Below are 27187 nucleotides of genomic sequence, written 5' to 3' on the forward strand. Positions count from 1 at the left end.
ACACATAAGAGACATCGTATAATATTTATCTTTGTCTGACTTACTTCATTTAGTATGATATTCTCTATGTCCATCCAGGTTGCTGCAAATGGCAGTATTTCTTTTTTATGGCTGAGTAATTTTCCATTATATATATATATATATACACTCCCTACATCTTCTTAAACCAGTCACTGGTTGATGGGAACTTGGGTTGTTTCCATGTCTTGGCTATTGTAAATAGTGCTAGTATGAACATTGGGATGCATATATCTTTCCAAATTAGAGTTTTCATCTTTTCTGGATATCCAGTAATGGGATTCCTGGATCATATGGTATTTCTATTTCAGTTTTTTTAAGGAAACTCCATACTGTTTTCCATAGTGGCTGCACCAATTTACATCCCTACCAACAGTATAGAAAGGTTCCCTTTTCTATGAGACAGAATATCTTTTATTTTGCTTTTGGATTGCCTTTCCCTAATAAAGTTGATGTCTTTAACATGTGCTTCTAATATGTGCTTAATTTTGCAAAATATTTTGGGTACCATTTGGTGTCCTCTTACCAGAAAAAGGTACAAGCCTACAAAGGCTTGCTGTTTTGGTTTTAATCAGTTCATGGAATTAAATGCATTGAACCACAAAATGCTTTTATGTGACAGATATTGTGATTCACGCTGAACATCCATGTGAAGATAGGCTTGGACCTTTATAAGTGACATAATTTTATTTATAGACACATAGGACAAATAAATATGGTTTCAGCCTTCTAAAATTCCAAAGGCATCCAGTAAAAATCTCTCAGAATGGGTGTTGGCAGGACTATTCTGGCACAAGGCAAATTGTGTTGCTTATTTTAAGGAAATAAGCTAAATAGGGATGGAGATTCCTTTAGAGAGATGCTCTGGATGTATTAGGTTGAACCATATGCAGTATGACACTATTGGTCTTTGTGTATGGTTCAACGGTGTGCAAGCATGTCTAGCCCTCTTGGCACATTGAATCTCATTCTGAAAGTAGAGCTAGAAGAAAGCCTCTTGGCAATCTTAAGACACATTGATTTACTACATTTTATCCAGAGATCCCAACTTTGTCACTGGCCATATATGACTTCAGCCTCTGTGGGCCATTTCATTTGCAAAATTGATGGCACAATGGGTGGACAGTTGACTAAATGATCGCTTAGAATCCTCCCAACCTAAATTTCGGTAGCTCTAAAACATCCAGATACTGAATCTGTTTCCTACTGGCTAACCAAAGATGCACGTGGCAATAATGCCCAAACAATCTTCTGCAGATTCTCGCCTTGCCAAGGTACTCCTCTTCCATGGGTTACATAATGATCAGAAGATCCTGCCAAGAGGTACATGCCCCCTGTGAGGTTCAATATGTTAGGACATCACCATTTGTTTATACTTTCTCACAAGTCAGTGCACATTGTCTCTATTATTTTTCTTCCATTTTCCTTAATTTATTAATTTTGCTAATTATATAACCAACAAAGGTGAGAGGATCCCACCTCTTTATCCCCATCTGGTCGTCACTTGTCCCGGTGATGACCAACGTGGTAAGAGGCCCTCTAAGGTTGCCTAGACAGGAGACCTCTTGAAGGACAAAGGGGAAAATGAAATGGGGGGGTGGGGGGAGTGAAGGGGGAGGAAGGTCTGAACTCCAGCAGCTGCTTGGCATCCAAACTGAGTGTGCAGAGAGGAAGAGACATCCTCATCAGATCTCAGGTCCAGGTTTTTGGTGTGTGTGGAAAGAGGGAGATAAAAAAAAAGTGCACTTGGGATGAAGAGAAATAAGCAACATTGGCCCCTGCAAGATATATCAATATTTGCTTAATAACTATCCTGGTGAGTTCTCTGACTCTCCAAATGGGTATGTGGCCATTCAGGGTCAACCAGCAAAGGACACCTCCTGAAGCTGATTTATATACAACAGACCTGCGTGCAAATGTACTGGAATGGACCTTTCTCTTTGCCCATTTTGTCTGTTTCTGCTTCCTCTGTATCTTCCTGTCTCTCCCTCCTACCCTGCTGGATCTCATTTCCTTCTACCTTCCTTTCTTTCTCTAGCTCCCTTTCTCTCACTTCTTATCTAACCTGCAACAATTTGTGTTTTATGTCCTCTGTAATAAGGAAGCTGCACCCCAGAGTCCGTTTCCATCTTTCGTTCATTTATATTTTGTGAAAGAGAGCAGTGTCCCTGGCAACATTCATTCTTCAGGAGGCTACAATTATTACTCAGGTTAAAAGAAACGTTCAGAGGAAATTCAGAAAATGATAGATACTAATCTTGAGCCTTTTGTTTCAGCCTACAAGGAAAAAATGAAGGAGCTGTCCATGCTGTCACTGATCTGCTCTTGCTTCTACCCGGAACCTCGCAACATCAACATCTATACTTACGATGGTAAGATGCCTACAATAGAAATGCCCCTGCTGGCTGGATCAGTTGGCAAAGCTTGGATATATTTGTTTCTGTCTCAAAGTTCCTGCTATAATTAAATCAATATTTTGTGGATATTACTATTGACCTGCCGGGTCTAGCTAATGGGTCTTATTGATTGCCGTTTGCTCAAAACAGTATGAGTTTGATGCTAATAACAGCACATTAATGTCTCTTAAGAAACATGGCTGAGTGCTTATTAGCCATCGCATCCAGCATGTCAACAACCACAATATGTCCGAGGCTTTTCTTTGCAAATAACATGATATGCTAAGCTGTAATTAGAGATCACAATTTGCAAGAAAATGCTTTGTAGTTAGAAAACTCAGGAGAGAAAATCAACCACCATCACAGTTTTTTAGTGTAGTCTTTATAAAATCCCCGTATTTTGTGTGTGCTGTCAACAACCTAATAAGTTCCAGTAGTAAAACCGACCTATGAAGCCCCAGATAAAGAGGATTTTAAAAGAAAATCCTAAAGAACTGGCATTAGCTATGAACCTTATTTTGCAGTAAAACCCTTTTGGTTTGATTTATCCTGATTCATACGACTTAATTTGATTACCTTCCTGGTTCTGCCAGTATCTGCATGACCTCGGGCAAGTAACTTAGATTCTTTGAGCCCGATTTAACTCTAATATCTTCCGCCCAGTGGTGTTGTGGGTTTAAATGGTTTCATGTTTAGCATAGAGCCTGGCCTCTTGTAAGCATTCAAAATGGTAGCTGACATTATCAACAATACCATTTTTACGTAATTCAGTCCATTTAATCAAAATGTTTGGTGCAGTTATATATGTAGTAGAAAAAGCTGAGGCATATCTGGCTACCTGTTTGGCTCACAACGATTTTCTTTTCCACATGTATAAGGAAATACATTAAAGGTAAGGTGAAAGGATCTATGGCAGTTAACCCCTTCTATACCTTGAAAATATTCCAGGACTCAAAGATGTTTTTCTTTCAAACTGATTCTGCCATGACACAAGCATCACAAATATGAATTAACTGTTTCACAAGGAAATGTCTTCCATGCAAAAAGATTTTGGTTTCCAATCAAAACTCTCTTTAGAATGCAGGTCCCACGCCTACTTCGTATAAGTTCATTCAGTCAACAAATACACTGGTCCTATCCTTAATCTGCTAAATGTGGCTGTGACTAGTAATCCAGCTATGTTTCTTCTGAGACTGTATCTCACCATGTGTTGTCACTGAGGCTCCAGTGATGAATACAGCTCAGGCCTCTTCTTCAAGGCACTCATGGCCTAGTAGAAGAGAATTACAGCATACGAATAACCAGTAAGTGGAACTCAGTGTGATTATTTGCTAAGGCAGCATTTACTGGTAGGACACAGAAGACAGGGATGGTTTCTGCCCTCTTAGGGACTGGAGAGAGGGAAACGAAAATCAAAGGTTATATATAAGCTGAGCCTTAGAAGTCAAATAGACAATTCAACATAGCTCATGAACTGCTTCCTAAAAGAACTGGTAGAGAATTTCAAATTCCCAATGTCTTTAACCTTGTCTTCTCTTTCTATATTAGGTAATAATGTGAAGTGTTTATTGTAGACAAATATTATCACAAGAATTAATTATTATTATTATTTACATTTATAAACACTAAGTGCTATGGCCCGTGCTTTGCATTGAGTACCCTTTATATCTTTTTTTGGGACACCTTTACAATTTAGTTTTTTTAACAGCTGTACTGAGGTAACTTACAAATCACTGCACATATTTAATGTATATAATTTGATTAATTTGGACAAGTATCCTTCATCTTTTAATCTTCACAACAGTCTTATGAGAAAGGTGCCTTTTATCTCCATCTTTCAGATGAGGAAATGAAAGCTTAAAGAAGTGAATTAACCTTCCCAGTATCACACCCTAGTAAGCAGGGCTTACTCTTTGGATGCAAATACAGGCAGTTCTGATTTCGGTGTCTCTAACTCTATCCATTTAAAATCCCATCACCTCATCAAATAAGTGATTTTTATTTGCCTCTGTTCTCTTGAAATCCTTTTCCATAAATTTACACACTTTTTATAGAATTGTACTTAAGATGTAAGTACAAATTTGGATGCCTTCAGGAAGATTTAAAATATTCTTACATTTGTGAAAAAAGCCACATCATTTTTAACATACTTACTGAATTGACTTTGTCTATATGATCTGTTAGCATTCACAGATCTAAGTGAGTAAGGTCAGTTCCTGTTCACCTGGGGTCTTACGTGACCACAAACTGAAAGTGCACTAACCAGGCTGCTAAAAGAACGTTAATGGAAGCTAATTTATAATTCTTCTCTGCTCTGCTCTAGTCAGAACTAGCCTGGAGACCTGGCCAGCTTGGTTGCCACAATTTTCAAGGGACATTAATAAATTAGTGAGCTCTGTGAGGTTAGGGAGTGATGCAGTAGTAAAGATCTAGAAACCGTGTCACTTTAGGACACTGAGGATGCTTTAGACTGGGGAAAAAATTTGAAATGGAAAATCATAACTCTTTTCAAATACTATCGTGATGCACAACAGAGACTGGCCTGACTTTGGGTGGGTTTAGAGGACAAAACAAGGACTGGGGGGCCGAAATGAGAGGGGTGTAGTCTGGGGTTCAAAATAAAAAACAGTCATCTAAAAGTTAGAGCTGTCCAATGAGCTTTTAAAAATCAGTATATTTTACTAAGCTGTAAGTTGTGTAATTACACTAATATCCTAGCAGGTGCTAGCTATCACTCTATTTTATATTATAAATGATATTATTTTACATTATAAATTATTATTTTACATTATAATTTATTACATTGTAAATTATATTATGCATTTTCAGGTTTCTGCTCATTTAATTACTATGCATATTATGCAGCTATTGAGTTTAAATAGTTTTAAAATGTACAGAGTGTATAAATTAGATAAGCAGAAGTTGTCCCCTCCCTCCCCTACTACAATGCCTCTTCCCCCGGTTCCTGTCTACAGCTGAGGGATGATGAAGAAGGACATTCTAAGTAGCAACAAAGTAGAAGCAAAGAGATTACCATGGTACCCTGTCTTATTGTCTTCATTAGACTATAAGCACCTTGAAGACAGGGACCCCCATCACAGTGTCCTCCCCAGAGTGGACATTACACTGCTTGATGACTCAGATCAACAGACACACTGAAGGGCAAACCAGGAACCAGCAGGATGCCTTTGCACATGAGCCTTGACTGCTGCAGGTATTTCCAACCATTCAGGGAGCTACATCGGTTCCAACACAGCTCCTGTGATTTCTAACCACAGGATTAGGTGTGAGAACTGGAGGACTTGGTTATTTTCCGCATTATGTAATCTGAAAATGTTTCCAGCTATGCTAATTTCCAAAACAATAAATAAATCTAAATCTGTGTTCCTTGGTTTTCATATGAGGCTCATATTTATTCAAAAGGAAAATAAAGTTAGTTCAAAATCGATTCAGGCTATTTTTTTCTGGGCATGTCTACCATGATTCAACTCCCTATGGACATTATTGAATTTCCCCACACTGTAAATATTTATCCAGTTAAAATATATCTATAATTATACGAAAGAAAGAGGTCTTATATGTTCAAACGATGTAGAGTAAATGATCCTATGCAGCATTTTACTCATCTTTGCCAGAATAACAAGGCTACTTTTAATTGCCAGAATTCAAAGTATTTTAGTAAACCCATGCCTGTGTTCTGTGTGCTTAACCTTCTCAAATATTCATCTCTCAGATATGGAAGTGAAGCAAATCAACAAACGTGCCTCCGGCCAGGCTTTTGAGCTGATCTTAAAGCCACCATCTCCTATCTCAGAAGCCCCACGAACTTTAGCTTCTCCCAAGAAGAAAGATCTGTCCCTGGAGGAGATCCAGAAGAAACTGGAGGCTGCAGAGGAAAGAAGAAAGGTAACTTTTTCCATAGGTTTTTAAATTCTGCTCTCTCTTTTCCTTGCCTTCTCTCTCTCCTCTTCTCTCTCCCTTCTCCTCCCCAACCCCTCCACTTTCACACACACACACACACACACACACACACATACTTCCATCAGAAGTTCCAGGAGACAATGATGCCTGAACCTGCACATGTAGGTCTTCTAGACATAGATCCAGGCTACTTCAAGTAAAAACTGTTGCTTTGAGGCTAGTTAAAACCAAACATCTCAGACACTGAAAGAACTTCAGTGCCCTAGTGCCCTCCCCCCATCTTGGACCCATTTTGATAAAAGCCTCCCTGCCTTAGCCTATCCTTGCTGTCAAGAAAGCACAGCCTTAGGTACTGTAACTCCAGGGGTTGTGGTGGAGAGAGGTGCCCAAGTGGTGAGTCCTCGCTCTCAGACTCTGCGTCCTGCCCCAAAGCATATTACATGGTTTTCCTCGGAACTAGAAAGCACCAGATACTCCCTCTGAGATATTTCCTGCCCAGAAACACGGTTCACCCCAGGGTAAGGGCCAGAAGCTTGCCCCTGTCCCCAAGGCCTCACTCCCTGTCCTTGAAGTTGGTTCATCCAAGATCAGAACCCTCTCGGGAATATATGAGTATCTTCCTCTACCTATTTCTAAGCCTTGATAGCATTTTTTTCTTTTTTCCATTGGTCCTTGTTTGTAAAGAGCTTTTTCTTAAAGCTAAATCTTTAATTTTCCACAATCAGCTGAATAAGAAAAGCCAAGGGTATTAAAAATGGAGGGCATACAGAAATCCCTAAGACTGTATACATAGAGACAGAAGTTATGTCTGAATATGTGCGTATCAGCTGTGTGATTACGGGAGTTCATCCCATCGAGACGCTCTTGATTAACCCAAATGAATTACTGCAGGTAATTCATTCCTATGTTGTATTTTCCACTGACTTTATCATGATATATTTTTAGAATCATGTAGTCACTAAGAATATGCTCCATGCAAGGTCTCATGATTTAAATGGAAACTCTGCATTTATAATAATTTTTAAATTTTATTTAGATGTTTATAAAAAGTTAGCCAATACATTAAACACTTCTATGTTGGATACTTACAAAGAAAAGGAAAATAGTCCTTCTCCTAAAGACTGAATTCTCTAACAGGGAGTGCAGAACAAACCCAAATGTGTGTGTATGTATATGTGTTTATATATACCTACATGCACACACACACACAAACACACTCACACATATGTACATACATAACTATAGCATCAAATAACAAGGCTCAGAGATTATAAATCCTAGATTAAGTTTTCTGAACCAAAAATACTTTTTGTTTTCATCTTTGTGGTTGGAAAATCTTCTTATATTGTGTAACTTTCTGATCACAATTTCAGTTTTTACTCAGGTGAAGTTCTCTTTGCATCCAGTGAGTATTTCTTTACATATTATTTATTGTATTTGACCAATTACTGTTGTTATAAATTTGGATTTCAAAGGAAGGAAACTAAGCTACTAACCCAAGCAGACATACAGGAAGTTGCTTTAGAAATATTTATCATTTTTTTGTTGTCATTTATAGCTTTCTTCTCATAGTAAAACTGAATTAACGTATTCAGAGTTACAGTCCTTCGAGACTGTCGCCAATAAATATGAATAACTAACTACAATAGTAGACAGCATGTTACAGTCAAGGTAATTTAAGTTCTCACCGAAGCATTGGCATCTTATAGCTAACAGTTGTAAGTGGAGGTCATAGGTTGACATATGGAGATGCCATGACTTGAATAGAAGTCAGTAACTGACCTGAAATTGAAAATTAAAGATGAAAATTCACATCATAGTTCAGAATGTTGCTGGTATATTTAATTTGAAGGAAATTATTAAAAGAAAAAGAACACAGAGATGATCAAAATTAACTGGATGTTCTCATAAAATTCCCTGAGTTAACCAATTACTGATTCTGGTAAAATTCATGTACTCTGACAACAATAAATTATCAACAATTACACATTTAAACCATTGAATTTAACTAGAAATTGGCCACGTGGCTAAAAGACATTTACAAATGTAATAATCCAGCATTGCGACACCCAGGAAAAATATTCTTTGGAGCCCTTTAAAATCAGTATTCCGTCACATTTCTGCTCTTACTAAAATTTTCAAAAAAATCATTATATAGATTATGTCCAGGTACTAGGGTTTTAATTAGAAGAAAATACAACTAATTAACAGAAAGTGACAGCTTAAGAAATCATTAATTGATTTTTTTCTATTGGGTTGTACTGACTTAATTAGCACTCATTTGAAGAACTGTTAATTCTCTTTAAAGAGAATTCTTTAACTTCTTTAATTCTCTTTAAAGAGCCTTTAGCAAGTGCATATATCTCAGTAACTATCTAAGTGAGGATATGCATATAACCAAAACCCAACTCAACTAAATGAAGCAAAAAGAGGGTATGGAACTAAAATCCTCAGAGTGGTTACAGCTTCAAAAACAGCTTGATCCAGGAGCTCAATATTTCTTTTTACATTTATCATTTATTTCTGCAACTAATTGGTCTCAGTACCAAGTATTTTTTGTTTCAGTCAGTCTCAAATTATTTTTCTCACAAATTAGCAACTCCAGCAGAAAGAGAGCTTCTCTTTCCTAATAGTTCTAACAGAAGTCTTAGAATTGAGTCTCAGTGACCTGTGCCAGGTCACATGCTCAACCCAGTAAGATGGTACTAAATAAAGCAGGACAAAGAGAATTGGTAGTTCTGGGGCGAAAAGTGCTATTCATATGGGGTGGTCAGAAAAGGCCTCTTGAATATGAGAACATTTGAAAAGAAGCATGAAGATAGTGAGGGAAAACATTTGAAAAGAAGGCAAGAAGGTAAGGAGTGAGCCATGGGACTCTTCTGTGGGGGACAGAGTTTGAAGTAAAGAGAACAGCAAGTGCAAAGGCCCTGAGGTAGGAGTATGCTAGGACTATTCGAGAGATAACACAGAGGACAGTATGGTGGGAGCAGAAGGAGCAAGGGGAGACTGAGGTAGGAACTGAGGTTAGAGGCTTTTTTTTTTCTTTTTAGCGGTACGCGGGCCTCTCACTGTTGTGGCCTCTCCCGTTGCGGAGCACAGGCTCCGGACGTGCAGGCTCAGCGGCCATGTCTCACGGGCCCAGCCGCTCCGCGGCATGTGGGATCTTCCCGGACCGGGGCACAAACCTGTGTCCCCTGCATCGGCAGGCAGACTCTCAACCACTGTGCTACCAGGGAAGCCCTAGAGGTAGCATTTTTAAGGCCTCTGAATTCAAATGAAAAAGAAGTTCATTGGGAAGATGAAACCATTTCACTCCTTGTGAATCACAGCCTCTGTTCAGAGAAATATCTACTTTAAAAAGCTGGGTGACTAGAAAAATAAATAGTGTTAGATAAATAGAGAAGACATGAAAGTGTGCTAGATGTAGAGAATTGTTCCAGAACTAAGGATACCCAGAGGTGAGAGTGCAGAAAGTGTGTTTTCAGGGCAGTGGGTAGACCAGTAGTTTGGGCTAGTGGCCTTGGGTAGGGAGTAGCGAGGTGAGATTGTGGAGGGCCTTCAATGCTAGGTTAGGTATTCAAACTCTATTTTATCTAAGAAATGAGGAGTCACTAAAGGCTTTCAGAAATACTCAGATGTCCAACCTAGCCGAGTGACTGGCAGCACTTATATTGCCCTGGTTCCATTTCCTTTCCTACAAGCTAAAAGTTTGTAAAGATTCCGCCTACCAAACATAATACATTTAAATAAGTATTAATCAATTCCTTTTGTCATGGTTATAATCAAAGCATCTATAACTGCCAATTAATATTTTTGATTATCATAAAATAAGCATTCTCTCACTAAATTAACATAATTCTAACTCAAAGTAAGGATTAAGATAGACACAGAGGTATTTCACAGAGATGAAATATGGCTCCTGATAGGGCTTTTAAAACAAAAAGGTTATGAGACCCCTCCCCGTCCATTAGTACCCTTGAAAGACTTGCTTCTGGGACCTGAGTTTAGAGATCATGTCTGGGAAGCAGTGACCTACCTCGGCCGTGCTGCTGGAGCCTGCTGGATCTAGAGCTGGAGGGCTGTCACTGACTCATCTCCGTGTGGGCTCCAATTCACTTTGTGTTCGATGTTTTGGCAGTTTCCCCAATTCCTCACTCCATCTGTTGATACTATTGCAGCACTGACCATCTGATCACTACGTTAAATGCTCCTCCGTTAGGCTCCTTTGAACCAGAATTAATGCTCCATTGATCAGTTGTAGAAGATTATTATAAAAGGAATAAGTCCTTTTTCTGATTTTTTTCTTCCTTCTTTGATTATCTCCGAGAATCAGTATTCACCTCCATGAGACCACATTACCTCATGAGGTCAGATTTGAAGCTCATTATTTGAAATTAAAGTTTCCATACAGCAGCTTACCCATGTGGATGAAATGATATGAACTCTTCGGTTATCCATCCATCTATCCATCTATCCATTTATTCATTCAACAAACATTTATTTAGTGAGAGGCAGCAGAGCTAAGCCAACCATACATTCCAGCTGGCCCAGGACAACCCCAGCTTATTCCTACTGTTTGGTTATCATTATTATCTCAATCTCGTAAGTATCCCAGTTTGGACAATAAATTATGTGATATGGCAAGACAAGCACAGTGTTTAAGAACATCTTTAAAAGCATAGTGGTTAAGAACACATGGTTAAGAGAATGTCTGTGATCAAAGTCTGGTTTCGCCACTTAATAGCTGTGTGACCTTGGGCAAGTCCCTAATCTCACTATGTCTTATTTTATCCATCTGTAAAATGAGACTAACAATAGGACCTACATCCTGGAGTTATGGTGAGAATTAAAAGAGTTATTCCATATCACAAGCGCTGTGAAAGTGTCAGCTATTATCGTGTAAAAACACATCCAATTCCAACCTCACAGAGATGATGATCTAGCAAACTCATGATTTCATAAAGAAAGCTTCTCATTAACACAGATGCTGAAATGTTACTGTATAATACATTTCATAAATATTTTTAAACATTTTAAAATATTAGTTATCAAATTACAAAGGTGGTTTGATAGGTAACAGATATATAAATAGTTCATCCCAACTAAAAGTGGCTTGAAAAAATTAGTATTCTTAAAAAAAATGACGAAAACTTAAGGAATTGAATGATATTGATAAAATCTCATGCTAAAATCAATTAAATTAAAAAGAAAGTTATTCAAACCACTCCAGTAAACTCTAATTGGCATACTGACAATACTGGCACCATCAACTCCAAAGTCATCGAACCTCCGAAAGAAATCTGTGTTGGTTATTTTTAATAATATGGCCTCGAAGTGGACCATTTGTCACCAAACATGATAGACTTACCTTTTCCATTTGTCGGCATCTCACGTTGTAGATGGCAACTAAAGTCGAATCCAGTAAAAGAGGGGTGGTTTGTATAGCAATGATTATGAGCTAAAGTGCTGGATTATTCACAGTTCAACATTCAGGAAGCGTTCTGCTCCTTAGAGAATGTGACATATGGTCCACAGACTCTCCCCGTGTGTGAAGAGCACCCCCGTGATTCTTTTCCTAGGAGGTAACCACAGTAAATGCACTACAGACTCTGGCAGAAGGACTCATTCTAAAGGTGTTTAGATTTCACTCATTTTAGATTTCTTATTATACTTCCGACTCTTCAACACATAGTGAATTTTAAACCCTTTTGTTTTACATAATTATACTCAATCATCCTATTTAACAAGGCTTCATTTGTGACTTTAGCTGGGTTAATAATGTATTTTCTTTGTTAACAGTAAAGCAAATAATTAGAGACACATCATCTAACCTACTACCGTAAAAGCACTTAGGTACTAGGAGATCTAGCGTCTGATAAATGGTTCTAGAAGGCAAGAAATATATCCAAATGATGAAAAGGGACAAGAAATAGAGAGGTATGGGGACCTCCCGGCAGTCTAGTGGTTAAGACTTCACCTTCCAATGCAGGGTGAGGGTTCGACCCCTGGTCAGGGAGCTAAGATCCCACATGCCTCGCGGCCAAAAAACCAAAACGTAAAACAGAAGCAATATTGTAACAAATTCAATAAAGACTTTAAAAATGGTCCATATCAAAAAAAATACTTTAAAAGAAAATAGAGGTAAAAACGTGTATACTTCAGAACACATAGAAATAAAAACTAGCACTATCTAAAATATAGTCTTAAATCTCCTCTGTGTACACAAAGTAAAATGAGTTTTATTATACCACTTAACTCAAATTTATCTTCCATTTCATTATACAGTAATTAAATGCTTATACTCAGTAATATAAGAAATGGTAATGAACCTCTTTGGAAAATTATATAGTTAAAGTGTTTCTAAATGTACAATAATTCTTCTCACCATCTCATTATTTTTCCCTTCACGTATGTCTCTTGTAATTATTTCAGTGATACTGAGTTCAGTGTGAGGAAATTTATGCCCAGAATAGGTGTTCACCATCCTTGTGGCTCTGCTATTACAATAGCAAGATGGAGATATTCTTCATCTTCCAGAACATCATGCTGGATGTCTTAGCTCTATAAATACTTTGCCTTGACATTCGCATTATACCTGAATCATGCCCTCATTTTCTATTTCCGCATTTCAGTGACCTTCCACATTAGGTACATGCTATTCAGAAATGCTCCTCCGTGGTCAGATTCTTTTCCCTTAAACAATTTAGTTTTAACAACGTTTAGCAAATCCCACCTCTCCAGCCTCCCTATAAGTCGATCAAGATTCCTTTCTGCTAATCTGCCCAAACAAGGCGTAAAGTAAGAATACCTATTCGACCACGTAGCAAAAACTTTACTCCGACCGAAATGAAGGAAAATGCTTCTACTTTTATATATCACATCCTCACACTCATTTTCTGTTTTAAGGCAGTTTTCTGGATAAAATACTTATTTGCTTATTGATAGAAATATTAGAATCAGGACCCGTGAGGCTGTGACTGGGGGGATTAAAGCTGTATTCATAGAATCAATTTCTCCCCAGGAACTAAGTTAGAGGTTATAGGTGGTGATATCTGGAGGCCAGGCTATGTAAGAAGGAAGAAGAATTATGACTCTCTGAAGCAGTGGAGTTCCAGAGACCCTAGGAACTGAGGTCAAAGCCCTCAGGGCTGTTAACTCCATGGAAGAATTTAAGAGTTGAGTACGTATGAGGAAGAATCAAAACAGGGAGGCAGACGTATTTTCTTGGTGAGGAATTCTTTCCATAATCAACTTCTCATCCTGTATTTTTTTTGCATGGACTTGAGCTTTAAATATTTGAAACATATATAATTATTAGATCCTACTAATGCATGAGCTGAGGCAATGGTGGTTATAACAATCCCTACCAGTGCGTAAGGAAAGGCTCCATGGAGTGGCCCTGAAGGGTGGCCTGGCCCAGTTAGGCAGGTCTTCATCATTGAGCAGCGGCCTCACGTGAGAACGTTCTGTACTGCCTTCTGTTTCTGTTTCACCCCATTAATTGTGCTAAAGGAACGCACTTGACACCTAGGCTGGGTAATCTCATTTAGCCCCAGTGGCTGCAAAAGTACTAACGCCATTCATTGAGGCATTTCGAACTGAGCCAAATGCCACACTCCACAAATGCAATAGGCCTCCCTCCTTTCGTGATTATGGGCCCCCGAGGGAGTCTGTGTTCACACAGACCAAATGTGTCCCACCAAGGCAAGAGATCTGGAAAGGAATGTATTGCTCTATTACCCTTTCAATGCCAAGACCTTCCCTTCTCAATCCTATTCCCCTGCTGTCTCCCGACTGGTTTCGGCTCTTTCACAAAAGAAAATTAAGAGCACAAATATAAACATCAAGTTACAACACGATTTCACAAAGTGCCAAAGTTAATTTGAGCATCTGAAAATTAAAAACGACGCAGTTGCTTCTGGACAACTATCCACGGTAACTCTGCGAGAAAGGGCCACAGAAAAATCCAGGTAGATCCTATCCAGGGCAGTGCTGGAAGCACTGATCTGTGGGAGAAAGAGGCGGGGAAAGGAACTTACTAACATACCGAGCAGAAAGTTCACGTATCTACTGGCTTCAGCAGCCTTGGCTGATGGACCATGTCTTACGAGGAATACAATCTAAAAGCACTGCTGTAGAGGATTTTGAAAAATTTTGTTTTGCTTTATTTTGATTGATTTGGTGTTCTTTGGTTTCCTGAAGCTGCCCCACCGTTTTCTGCCCATGACAAGAGACACCTAAGGCCCCAATCTTATCCATAATTCTTGGACACATTGCACCCTTGTTTTGTGATAACCCAGACTTCTCTCCCTCAAAAAGTTTTCTGGACTTAGGTTATGTAAATTGAATTGAACTTTCTGAAATGAAAGATCAAAGTCATTTCCTCTTACTTCTTTGTGGTGCTTCCTTAACCGTGAAAATTCTTAGCAGTACAGCCCCATTCAGTGTACGTGTGCTGGTGGAGAGGACAGAGTTAAGGAAGGGCTGACTGTCACCAACCACGAGGACCCCTGAATCTGCTCACCGTCCATAACTAAAGGAATGTGAACAGATATCCTGCACACGTGAGATAACCAAGATTCTGCATCTGAGCTTAGGTGTAGCAGGAGGTTCAATTGCCGTCCTCTCCTGTCACAAGTGTTTTGAGTTTTCCTTTCAATAATAATGGCTGCCGTTTGCTCAGTACTAACTTCCTCCATATTAGACACTGTGCTGAATCCCTAGCAAATATTATTTCATTTGATGCTGACAAATAGTCCTACGAGATAGCTACTATCTTTATGCATATGCCAAAAAAATAATTTCGTGAAGACTTTTCTCAGAGAGAAACTTTAAACACACACACACCTTTTGTCAGTCTCTCTTTCCCTGTGTCACGATTCAGTAGTCCTGGTAGCAGTAGATAAGCAAAATCCATGTAGGATGTTTTACCAGTAGCCCCACCTAGAGGCAGGAGGATGAATAAACTAGAAAATATTTTTTCATGTTTTTTCCAGAAAGGCTCCATTTGATCTTGAACTTACTTTGTGTTAACATTTTATCATTTTTCATAGTAGATTTTTTGCAAGCTATAACAAAGCAAGAATGAAATGGGTCCACTAAAGATGTCAGTGAAACGATTACGGGGTTAAAACAAGAAGTGGGGCTGGTTCCCAGAACTGTCTGTTTAATCTCCAGTGAGTCACTAGACATATTCCTGATAAACTTCAGAATAACCACATCAACAAAGACTCTTAAGGCTGTCTGATTTTACCATTCCTGTAGAATTTTATCTAAAGAAAAGTTTCTTTCCCTGTCAGACTTCGTATTGTTTATACATCACAATCTCTCCAGTAAGGGCCCACGACCACTGCCGTCAACTGAAATATCTTCCTATTAATGTTTTTAATGGTAACCAATATTTAGCCCATGAAATGTTTGTTTGATCTACCATTGTTTAGATATTCACATTTACAATGAATCCTCTGAAGCCTCACCTCAGAGGACCAGCTGATCCCAAGGAACTACCCAGGAACTATGGATGTGTAATAATTTAGTCTTAAACCTGGATAGTTCAGTATTGGGTAAGACTGCTCTTAGCTGCATAATTGGAGGAGAAGGTGAATGTGGAAAGATGTTAATATATCCAGGGTCATTGACACAGTTAGCACTTAAACACAGACCTGATGCCAAAGCGCATGCCAGTGCATTTTTCAAAAAGTAGGCTGTGAACTGCCTGCATTACAATCACTAGGGCTGCTTATGAAAAATATAGCTTCCTGTGTCTTACCAAAGAACTGCAGAGTCAGAGTCTCGCGGGTGGATACCGGGCCTCGGCATAATTATCAAGCACCCCTCTGACTGTTAACATAAAGAACCGTATAGCCTCCTGATGCTGCAGGAGAATTACGGTGTGCAAAAATGTGTGGGACGTGCAGGAGTGGGGTACACAGGTTTCTGATGTTTCTGCTGTAATCACTGAGCAAATACAGGGTTTCACAGGTGACCTGGGCGGCCTTGGCATATTCAAGATGGGGCCGGAAAAGGACTTTCTGTTGTCTGTGGCCATATGGAGATGGAGTTTGCACTGTTCCCAAAGTCTCCTAAGAGAATTTGGTGCATGGAAAAAAAAAAGAGCAGAGGTGGGCATGGAATAAAATGAGAAAGTGGATTTAACAATTGGGGGAAAGTTGAAAGGCTCATTGCAGGGCCCAGCCTACAACTGATCAAAAACAATGAGGCAGGAAAAAGATGGGAACGTGCCCCAATCCTCACCTATTTTCCTCAGGCTTCCAAGGATGTTGCCATCAGGTGATTAATTACAGCATTCCCTGTTGCATAAATGCTTAGCAACTTATGAAAACAAAAACTCTACCAGGAGGGTAAAATGCTTCTTCTTCTAGAACAATCTGTCCAAAAAACTCACAGCTGAAAATTCAGCTCACTACATTTCCCCACTCAGCACATTCTATAGAGAATTCTAAGGCACGCAGATGAGCAGGGAATTGACAACAGTGCTCAAGGCTAGAAGTACTATTCATTTGAAAAGAATGCTGTTTTGAATCAGTGGACCATTATTCCACCAGGTTTGTGTCTGGGTGATACTAAGATGGATATGTTTTTCTTCCCCAGTCTCAGGAGGCTCAGGTGCTGAAACAATTGGCAGAGAAGCGGGAACACGAGCGAGAGGTCCTCCAGAAGGCTTTGGAGGAGAACAACAACTTCAGCAAAATGGCAGAGGAGAAGCTGATCCTGAAGATGGAACAAATTAAGGAAAACCGTGAGGCTAATCTAGCTGCTATTATTGAACGTCTGCAGGAAAAGGTAATCATAACAGAGTCCTGAGCAGATGCACACATTCGTATGCAACACGGCCAGATGAACTCTCAAATGCCCAGGCACCAGAGACTTAATCAATCTCTGCTGCGGGTGCATAAGGCACCTAACCCCATGGGCAGGGTTTCCCGGGGTAGCATGGCCTTAGTGGGCACTGCAACATGGTTGAAGAATGAGAGTAGGACTTAAAGCTGGAATTCTGTCAGATTTTTCCAATGGTGAATAGTTTGAGGGAGGCTGATTCCTGCTTTTCAAATGTATAACAGACTTCGGTACAAATCTTAGGAACCCATCTACTGGAAAAATATTAAATTGGAAATATTAACTATTTCATACAATCAGTAATAAAAGACAATATATAGTAAGATAATAAATTTAATATTTAGTCTAATAATTAATATATAATAAATATGTAAAGGTTTTGTCAAAATATATTTGGACATATTTCCATACATTTGGAAAAACATTTGTCAGAAAAGGACAGAATATTTATGAACAGCGGAAAACCCATTCTCTCCATGTAGGAAAATCTACACTAAAAGCTAGTAGGGGAACTTCATTTACTCAGTTTTCTGGTGCCTTCAATTTCCTAGTGCCTTTCTTCTCACCAACCTGAACATATAACTATTCCCATCAGTCAGGATGAACAGCCCCGGAAATCCTCTAGAAATTATTCTCTCAGAACCACTGTATCTTTTACTCAGGATAATTGTGAATCAACCTTCATCTCTCATCCTAGGCCCTAAAAAAATAAAAGCAAATGGCATTGCTAGGAATGGGGCATGCTGATTTTATTCCAGGATTGGCAATTAGACCTTTAATATCCAGTGCAAGATTTATATCAATCCAAGTGGTGGGGTGAATTGGGAGATTGGGATTCACATATGTACACTGATATGTATAAAATAGATAACTAATAAGAACCTGCTTATAAATAAAATAAAATTTAAAAAAAATAAAATTAAATTAAAAAAAGACATATCAATCCAAGGCTATCCAGGAGCATTACTGTTTTTTAAAATTACACATAGTCAAACACACAGCAGATCCTTCTTGATTTCAGTTGTAAAATAGTTCATAAAATTTGCATATTTAACTATTATTTCCAGAAGTGCTGGATTTTAATGGGCAATTTATTTCTCTCTCTGTATTTTTCTTCACCCACCCCTCTGGCCAGCTCCTTTTTTTCTCTTCTCACTCTCACCCAGAATTGGTCTCCTCCCTCCATGCATACATACTTGCATACACACTTGCATGTCTGCATACATGCGTACATACGTACATACATGCATACATACGTACATACATGCATACATACAGTTTGTCCTGGAAATAATCAACCTGTGGAATGCTTAATATTCCTGGCATCAAGCTGCAGACTCTCCAGGGGTGGGACCCAGGCATCCATATATTTTTTTTAACTCTCCAGATGATTCCAGTATGCAGTCAGGTTTGAGAACTAGCGGTTTGTAGCTTTTTCTGATGTAAATCTCAACTGACAGCATTTTATCCTGTGCTGAGTGATGCAGCCCACATCATTTCTAGGGCCACATTTTCCCTGGTATTCCATAGCTAAAGAGACACTTTTCAAATCTAATAGAATCTTTGACCAGTGACAGCCAAGATCTGTTATCTTCTCAGTAAAGTGGAGATACTCCTTAGAGCATACTAACTTTACTTCCATTTGATGTATTTTAAGAACATTGTAGATTTTTTGTTGACATATGGTATATGTGTTTGTATGTACTAAAACTACTATGCTTCTTCCTAAAATAAGACAAAGTTAGTTTTTTATTGTGACTTTTTCTGAATGAAATTACTGCAATGAAGTTAGAAATTAAAAAGAGGATCAATAATAATAATTACGCTGAAAGTGCATGAAACTGCCGATATAAGCTTTTCTGGAATCTCCCACGTCAAAAGGTGATTATTACTGAAATGACATCTATTAGTGAGATAGTCATCAGGCGACCACACTAAGTGCCCACCATTTTGACAGCCCTCACTGGCCCTACCGATTAGCCAAGAGATGTGATACAATTCCACGTGAGCTTTTGCAGCAATCTGCCTACCACCCAGCCCTCAGTCCCCCTCCTTCTCAGTTAATCGAACTGAGCATTTGAGCAGAGCATGTCCCTCGATGGTGGCTACGATGGTATCCTCAGTGTCATTCACTGATGAATTCCCACAGACCTGTCAGAGTCCCAGCCATGTTAGCACAAAGCCTTTAGATAAGACTGAAAGCCTAAAGCAAAATCAATCCCAGTTGCACTTTAGAACTTACTGAAGAGCTCTTTAAAATGAGAGCTTCTGATGTAGCTGTCTGGGGCGGAACCCAGAGATCAGCATTTTTAAAGCTTACCCATAAGCACTCATATTTAGCCAGGGTTGAAAAGCACTGAGCTAAAGCCTTCTTAAATATGTTCTGTTATGTTGTCATAAATGATATTTAAATCTTTTTGATTTTTTGTTCCGTAAACATGTTCTTTCTTCCTTCAACAATAATGTTACACTCTTTTTTTTAACATATATTACTATTCATTTCTTGAATAAATGAGCACCTATAAAAATATAAAAACACTAACATGTGAGTAGTATGTGGGCAGGTACTGTGTCTATATTGTTCACCACTGAACACACAGTGCCTAGAATGTGGAAGAACTCAATAAATATTTTTGAATACATACATACATACATACATACGTACATACATAATTCAGCTCATGATCTCTCTTTTCTCTCTATTCTATTCCCAGGATTCCTCATGCCTCTCACAATTTCTACTATCTCCTATATGAGAACATATCCTATGATTATTAGTTTATTAATCATTCATTTATTATTAATGATAATAAATGTAGTTGTAATGATGATGATACATTTACTGAACACATGACACATATTAGCTTTGTGCTCAGTACAATTTTGAATGTTACACTGTTTTTAAATTTCCGTTTCTGTTTCCTTAGCACTTCATCTCAACACTCCAACTTATCATATAGAAAAGAATCAAATGAAGAGGGTGTGAGCAAAAAGATGCCTGTGCCACAAAGACCTGCGTTAGTCTGACCTGTTTCAGTCACTCAAATTGAGTGACATGAATAGTCATGCTCAGGGCTCAAAATTGTAGTCTATGACTACACTGCGGATTATGACTGACCCTGCAGTAAAATTAAAAATGTTCTTATTCTTGGAGTTTCTATTTCTAAAAAATAGAAAGAGACAGACAGAGAGAGAGGCAACACCTATCCTCGCCATACAGAAAGGATAAGAGACACGTTCTCCTTCCCCCACGTGTGCTTCTTCCCCTAACCCACTAGACAGTATCCCACAGAAAATCCACCACCTGACCCATTTGGAACCCTGGGTCGTAGCAGCTCTCTTGTCAAACCCAACCAGGAACTGTAGTGAACAGCTAGTTTTGAAAAATCAGTTAAAGCATGTATAATCATTTTGACCATAGATACATTCATTAAACATATAACTTTAACATCAAACATTTAAATGTACTTCTAATTACACCCTTTGAATGTGGACCAGGACCTGTCTGAGAAATGGATCAGTAAATTGGAGTTCCATGTCCTTCTTTTTCCTTGTGTTAGCCACACCTATATCACATTAGCTATGATTTACAGTTTCCTTTTTTTTTAATTGCATGAGGGCTAAAGACATAGGCAAAATAATCTGGATATAGAAAGGATAAAAAATGTTTTTTCTTCAGGGAGTAACATTCTGTGATTCTTTTTCTAAGAGTTGATTTTGATGATATATAACTCTTTAGATAGAGATTTCAACCATTATCAACTTCCGTCTGTTGTAACCTTTCATGCTTCTCATGTGACTTTTTTTCTTTATCATTCTGATTCACGAATGCTATTTGTGTAACTATTTCCTATGGAATATGTCTGATAAATGAAAAATGAAAGGGAAAAGAGGATTAAACTAGCTTTCACTGATTTCTCACTGTAGGCCAGGCATTTGACACGTGCTATGGAATTTAATCCAAGTTACAGCCCTAGAAGGAAATACTGTTATCATCCCCATTTTGCATCTAAGGAACCTGGTCCTTAGAGAGGTTAAGCCGTTTGGCCAAGATCACAAAGCTAAGCAGATCACAGAGTCTCGGTTTGAACCCATGTCTTTTTGACTCCAAACTTTTATTCTAAGCTAAAGCTGTAACTTTGGCCATCCTAAAACACTGCACAGTAAGCAGACTTGGCAGCGGCATTGGATGTTGATATGCTCCCATGACCAATGTCATCTTCATGTATGAAAATGTGCTTTGCGGCACTCCTGACTCACTCCTGACCCCTCTTTTGCATTGCAAGCTCATAGCTATTAGTAAAAAGAAGGAGTCTGATGATGTTGAATCTCATCTTGCATTTAAATACTCATATAATAGGATTTCATGGATTGGAATTGATACCCTAAGTCATCTAGTTCAAGTCTTTTGTTTAGATTTGATACCTAGTGAGGTGAAGGGGATATTGAAAGGTAAAGTAAAAGAAAGACCTCATATTTCTTCGCTTCCAGTACAGAAATCTCTCTAATCACATTTTCTCCAAGAATCAGAATTTTTTCCTAAAACCATCTCTTACACATTTTTGCATATCAAAAGAATAGTTGCATACAAGCGCTTAAGCACTATTATATTGATGGGAGCAAGGGGGTAAGTTGTAGAGAACATTGTAAATTTAGATCTGCTTCACTCTGTCTAACCCAGCGTGTCTGACAGTGCCTGGCAAATATTAGAAGCTCAATAATGAAATGAATATTATCAAAGAATAGGCTTGACCTTTTGATGCACTTTCTCAGAGCATCACAACTTCCTCAGTAACCTCTTACTCAAGGTCTGACAATTGCCAACATTTTGCTGATTAAAAAAAAAAAAAAACAGACTATGTTGAAAATTACACGCCCCCTGCCTATCTGCCTTTGATTCTCCCACATTTTTATACGAAATCACATTACAATTTTGAGTATATATTTGATGATTTGAATGTAAGGTTTTCAAATAATAGATTTACTAGCATGCCTGAAAATAAACAATATTTTTCCCAGAAGCTCAGCATTTATTTAAATTTCCTTTTTTTTTCATGTTATCTCAAGCTCACAGATTATATTTCTTCTTTCCTGTGGCAAAATCCATTTCTTTGCAACTAATTTTGAGCTGAATAAGAAGTGTGCTCCAAAGTAGCCTAATAGTACTGATTATAATCTTTCCTGTTATATTACACATTTGAGTTTATATGAATCTTTAGACTTGAGGCTGGTTTTTTTTCCTAACATAGTGATGGTCTGGGCTTTCTCTCAATTTTTGTCAGAGCTCAGGTCTTACTAATTAGTTTCTGCATGAGAAAAAGATTTTATGGCATCTTTTTCCTCACCATAGCAGAACAAAAAGAAAGAAGAGTCAGCTGCATTCATGCTAGTTCCCCTGTGACATTTCCAGACAGGACATGATTTCTCTATACATGTTTTTTCCCTCTTCTCTTCATGGCTTTTGAATACAGACAAAAAACTCATTTAAACCAATTAAATAAAATTGCTTTTAAACTCTTTCTCTAGAATCAACTTCCTGTTTACTCTAACTCTGTATCTTTGAAGGAAACGTAGGGCTGTACATGCCTTCCTCTCCCAGAACCTACATTTGAAAAGACACATTTTTCCATACAACTATAAAATTTTCTCCTCACGTTCACATTGAGGCTACATAGCAGTGGTTGAATGGGGGCTGTATAGCCAGGCTCCCTGGGTTGGAGTCTCAGCTCTGCTGCTTCTTAATTTTGTGATCTTGGGCAAGTGACTTAGCCTTTCTGTGCCTCAGTTTCTTCATCTGTAAAATGGGCACCAGAATAGAGCCTCCATCACAGGATTGTTTCGAGGATCAAGGGAATGAATACAGGTAAAATCTGTACCTATGCAGAACTGGTACATATTAAGCGCCTAATAAATGCTTAGTATTATAAGGAACCTATAAGCAGAGACTACTTGAGATTAATAGAGCTTCATGATAAGATTTACTTTATAGCTGGTCAAGATCATTGCCTCTGAACTAAAGGAATCTATAGAGCAGCAGTCCCCAACATTTTGTCACCAGGGACTGGTTTCGTGGAAGACAATTTTTCCACAGACCCAGGGCGGGGGCTGGAGAATGGTTTGGGGATGATTCGAGTGCATTACATTTATTGTGCACTTTATTTCTATTATTATTACCTTGTAATATATAATGAAATAATTATACAACTCACCATAATGCAGAATCAGTGGGAGCCCTGAACTTGTTTTCCTACAACTAGATGGTTCCATCTGGGGGTGATGGGAGACAGAGACACCCGAAGTGTGTTGCTTATGTCCAGTCTACTCTGTAAGATGCAGCTTAACTGTCACTTGCCACTCACTCATAGGGTTTTGATATGAGTCTGCAAGCAGTTGATTTATTATGGTCTCTGCAGTCAAACCTCTCTGCTAACGAGAATCTGTATTTGCAGTAGCTGCCGAGCGCTAGCATCACTGCCTCAGCTCCACCTCAGATCATCAGGCGTTAGATTCTCATACGGAGCGCACAACCTAGATCCCTCGCATGCGCAGTTCACAGTAGGGTTCGCGCTCCTATGAGAATCTAATGCCGCCGCTGATACGACAGAAGGCAGAGCTCAGGCGGTAACTCAAGCCATGGGGAGCGGCTGTAAATACAGATGAAGCTTCGCTCGCTCTCTCACTGCTCGCTTCCTGCTGTGCAGCCCGGTTCCTAACAGGCCACGGACCAGTACCTGTCTGTGGCCTGGGGGTTGGGGACCCCTGCTATAGAGCCACAAGAAATTTCTGGAGCTTCAGGGGAGTAAAATAGCAATATAAATAATATTCTAAATAGAAAAATAAATAATACTAATAACAATTAATATTTTAAAAATTCAGTTTCAATTGAACACCCACGTATTTATCACCTATGATAGGCAAGACCCTGTGCTTATAGTCATCCAAGGCAGAACTGTGCACTAAAAATAGAATTCCACCTTTCCTATCAGCTCCCTTCTCAGAGAGTTTAGTTCCCAAATCAAGTTTAGTGCCCCAGATCCTCACGTAAATAAACATCTATTGATCATGCACTATGTGCAAGAGAACCTGCTGGGCCCTGCAAGTGCAACAAAAGTGAGAAAATGCAGCCCTGGCCCTCAGCGAGCTTCTAAGTAAGCATCTGCCTAAGAGAGCTGATGAGATAAGAACAGAAATGACCAAAGCACAAGTTAGAATAAAACGGCTGCCACATAAAAAGGGAAGATTAATGCAGGTTTTCAAATGGAAAGTGAGATCGTTTTCAGTCTCATGAAAGTCTTCACGGAGAAAGAGACAACCGCTACAGGGATTAAAGAGTCTGTTTACTATCCTGGTGGTTGGAACTGGAAGACTTGGAATCTCCAGCATTGAAAAGTGCATGAAAAGATAATTCCGGGGCTTCCCTGGTGGCGCAGTGGTTAAGAGTCCGCCTGCCGATGCAGGGGACACGGGTTCGTGCCTCGGTCCGGGAAGATCCCACATGCCGCGGAGCGGCTGTGCCCGTGACCCATGGCCGCTGAGCCTGTGCATCCGGAGCCTGTGCTCCGCAACGGGAGAGGCCACAACAGTGAGAGGCCCGCGTACCGCAAAAAAAAAAAAAAAAAAAAGACAATTCCGTTAAACCGAGAAATCAAGCAGGCGTAGGAGAAGGGTGGAGGCTAAGACTGGAGAGGTCATTTGGACTCAAGTTTTGAAAGCCCTTGACTAAGGGGTTAAGAATTTAGGAAGTATACAACAAGTCTTGTTCCTGCATCTCATCCTCCCAAAATGTCCACTGGCAACTATAAAGCCCTTAAAATGTTAGGGAAAAGGAAAAACACCGTTCAAAATTATAGAGAAGACAGGATGATATTGTATTGCTATTCTCTGGATTTATACAGTAGTCCTAATAGTCGAAATTCTCTTAATCAAAAAATTTTTAAAAATTTTTAAATTCTCTTAATCATATGATCTTTTGTTCATCGTTTTAATCAAATACAGTGATACAAGTTTTTTAGACACTATTAGTCTTCTATGATCTTCTGTAATGTGACCCTTATTGGGTTCCACGTTTTCCTTTCTTTGAAATGAGAACATTTCCTAAAGGTAGACGCTAAAAGGGGTTACTTCCAGTCAAGCGCATAGTAGCCAAATTAGTGGGCGGGGCCTCCTAATTCTCTGTGGACCAGGCGAGGCTCCTGATGTCTCGTCTCCCTTCGGTGTTTTTCAGGAGAGGCATGCTGCGGAGGTGCGCAGGAACAAGGAACTCCAGGTCGAACTGTCTGGCTGAAGCGACGGAGGGTATGGCACGCCCCACCATTAGTAAATCCCCCTGCCTATATTATAATGGATCATGCGATATCAGTATGGGAAATGTATGACATGGTTTAAAAAGAACTCATTATAAAAAACAAAAAACAGAATCAAAAATAAAAAAAAATCAATGCGGTCTCTTTGCAGAATGTTTTGCTTGATGTTTAAAAAATACCTTGGATCTTATTTTGTAAATACTTACATTTTTGTTAAAAAATACAAGTATTGCATTATGCAAGTTATTTCATAATCTTACATGTCCTGTAACAGGCTTTTGATGTTGTGTCTTTCCACTCAAATGAATTTGCTAGGTCTGTTCTTTTTGAAGCTCCCCATGTCTGACTCCATTCCCTGCCCTTTTCATTCCAGCAGAAAAATGAGGTCAATAGACAGTCTTTGGTGCTAGAAACCCACCATTGCCTACTGACCTAGACAGCTTGGTAATCTCTGAACTTGACTGAGACCATACCTAGATCACAGGTATTACAACTCCACACAAATCACCACATTTGTCCGCTCATAATCTACTGACTGCCTAAGAACTACAAAACCAGGCTAAGAAAAACCACTACTCGTAGCATTTACTTCTGCTTCTACTGGATTATGTGCTACAAATGTGCTTTGGCTTTAGAAAGGGATGGACGAAAAAGACAGATCTGAGATCAATCTGGGTAGAAGCAAAAAGCTGAACCTTTTAAAGTGCTGAACACAGATCCTAACCCAGATGGTTCAAGCAGCCGTGAAATCGCTTTTCATGAAGTGGGCTTATTCTCTAGTTTAAGTTCTTTTGATGGAATGAATTAATGTGTCAGGTGGCTTATTTGTGGATGCCATGATTGATGATGTTCATTTTAAGCTCTTACCTATAGTACAAGTACATGATGCTACTGAATTGTTGCATTCAAACACACACGCAAACAAAATCAAAAACACTGCGGACTTTCACTTAAGCTGGTCTTTCTTCCCCAGTGTGAGGCAATCCTGCCTATTTAAAAAAATATTTATATATATTACTCCATCTATGAGGGCTGACGCAGTCAAGGGGGCTAAGCAGGGCGTTTGTGCCAACTGAGAGAATCAACAGATACCCACCATAAGTACCTATCGCAGTTTTGAAGTCGTTTCTCCCCCAACTCCCAACTCCCGAAGGTTGCTGCCTGCATATTTACTCTTCATTAGTGCTATTTTCCTGTATGTCATTGTGAGCAAGCTGTGATTAATAAAGAATTGGAGTTCTGTGAACTAATACAGGTTTGGTCTGTTCTCTTGCCCCTCCGTGTGTCAGACCCTGGAGTTCAGATTTTAAAAGGGTGGCCGTTGCCTTAGGCAATCTCAGAAGCAAAGACAGTAATTAGAGTTTGAAGGAAACCAGGGTCCTGCTGATTCACTTCCCTTCTGGAGCAGCAGGAAGCATCACTTTTCTCTCTCCCTCTGACAGTCCAACACAGCAGGAGAGGGCTTCAATCTGTTCCCCTTAAAAAACATTCAAAATTGAAGGAGATACCACAGGTTTAGACTGATGATTCTGCAGGAGAGAGCCCTTCTCAAAGAGCTTGGAAGCTTCCTGGCACCGCCTCACGTTCTCCCACGCGGCCACAGGACACCTTCCCCAGCCTGTTAAAATGTGATTTCCCTGCCATACTGCCGAATTTTGCACTGCCAATAAACACACTGCACACACGGACACA

At 39.2% G+C, this 27187-nt stretch overlaps 1 protein-coding gene across 1 annotated transcript in view; it reads left to right on the forward strand.

Moving 5' to 3' along the window:
• Positions 1-26745, forward strand: part of STMN2 (stathmin 2) — a 52090-nt gene extending 25345 nt beyond the window's left edge. The window contains exons 2-5 of the mRNA XM_030839263.2: positions 2295-2390; positions 6148-6320; positions 16947-17138; positions 25417-26745. Of these exons, the coding sequence (XP_030695123.2) occupies positions 2295-2390; positions 6148-6320; positions 16947-17138; positions 25417-25476 (521 nt within the window). The 3' untranslated portion in view covers positions 25477-26745. The remainder of the gene's footprint in view (positions 1-2294; positions 2391-6147; positions 6321-16946; positions 17139-25416) is intronic.
• The last annotated feature ends 442 nt before the right edge of the window (positions 26746-27187 follow it).

This window comes from Globicephala melas, chromosome 17, assembly GCF_963455315.2.
Source record: "Globicephala melas chromosome 17, mGloMel1.2, whole genome shotgun sequence".
NCBI lineage: Eukaryota > Metazoa > Chordata > Mammalia > Artiodactyla > Delphinidae > Globicephala > Globicephala melas.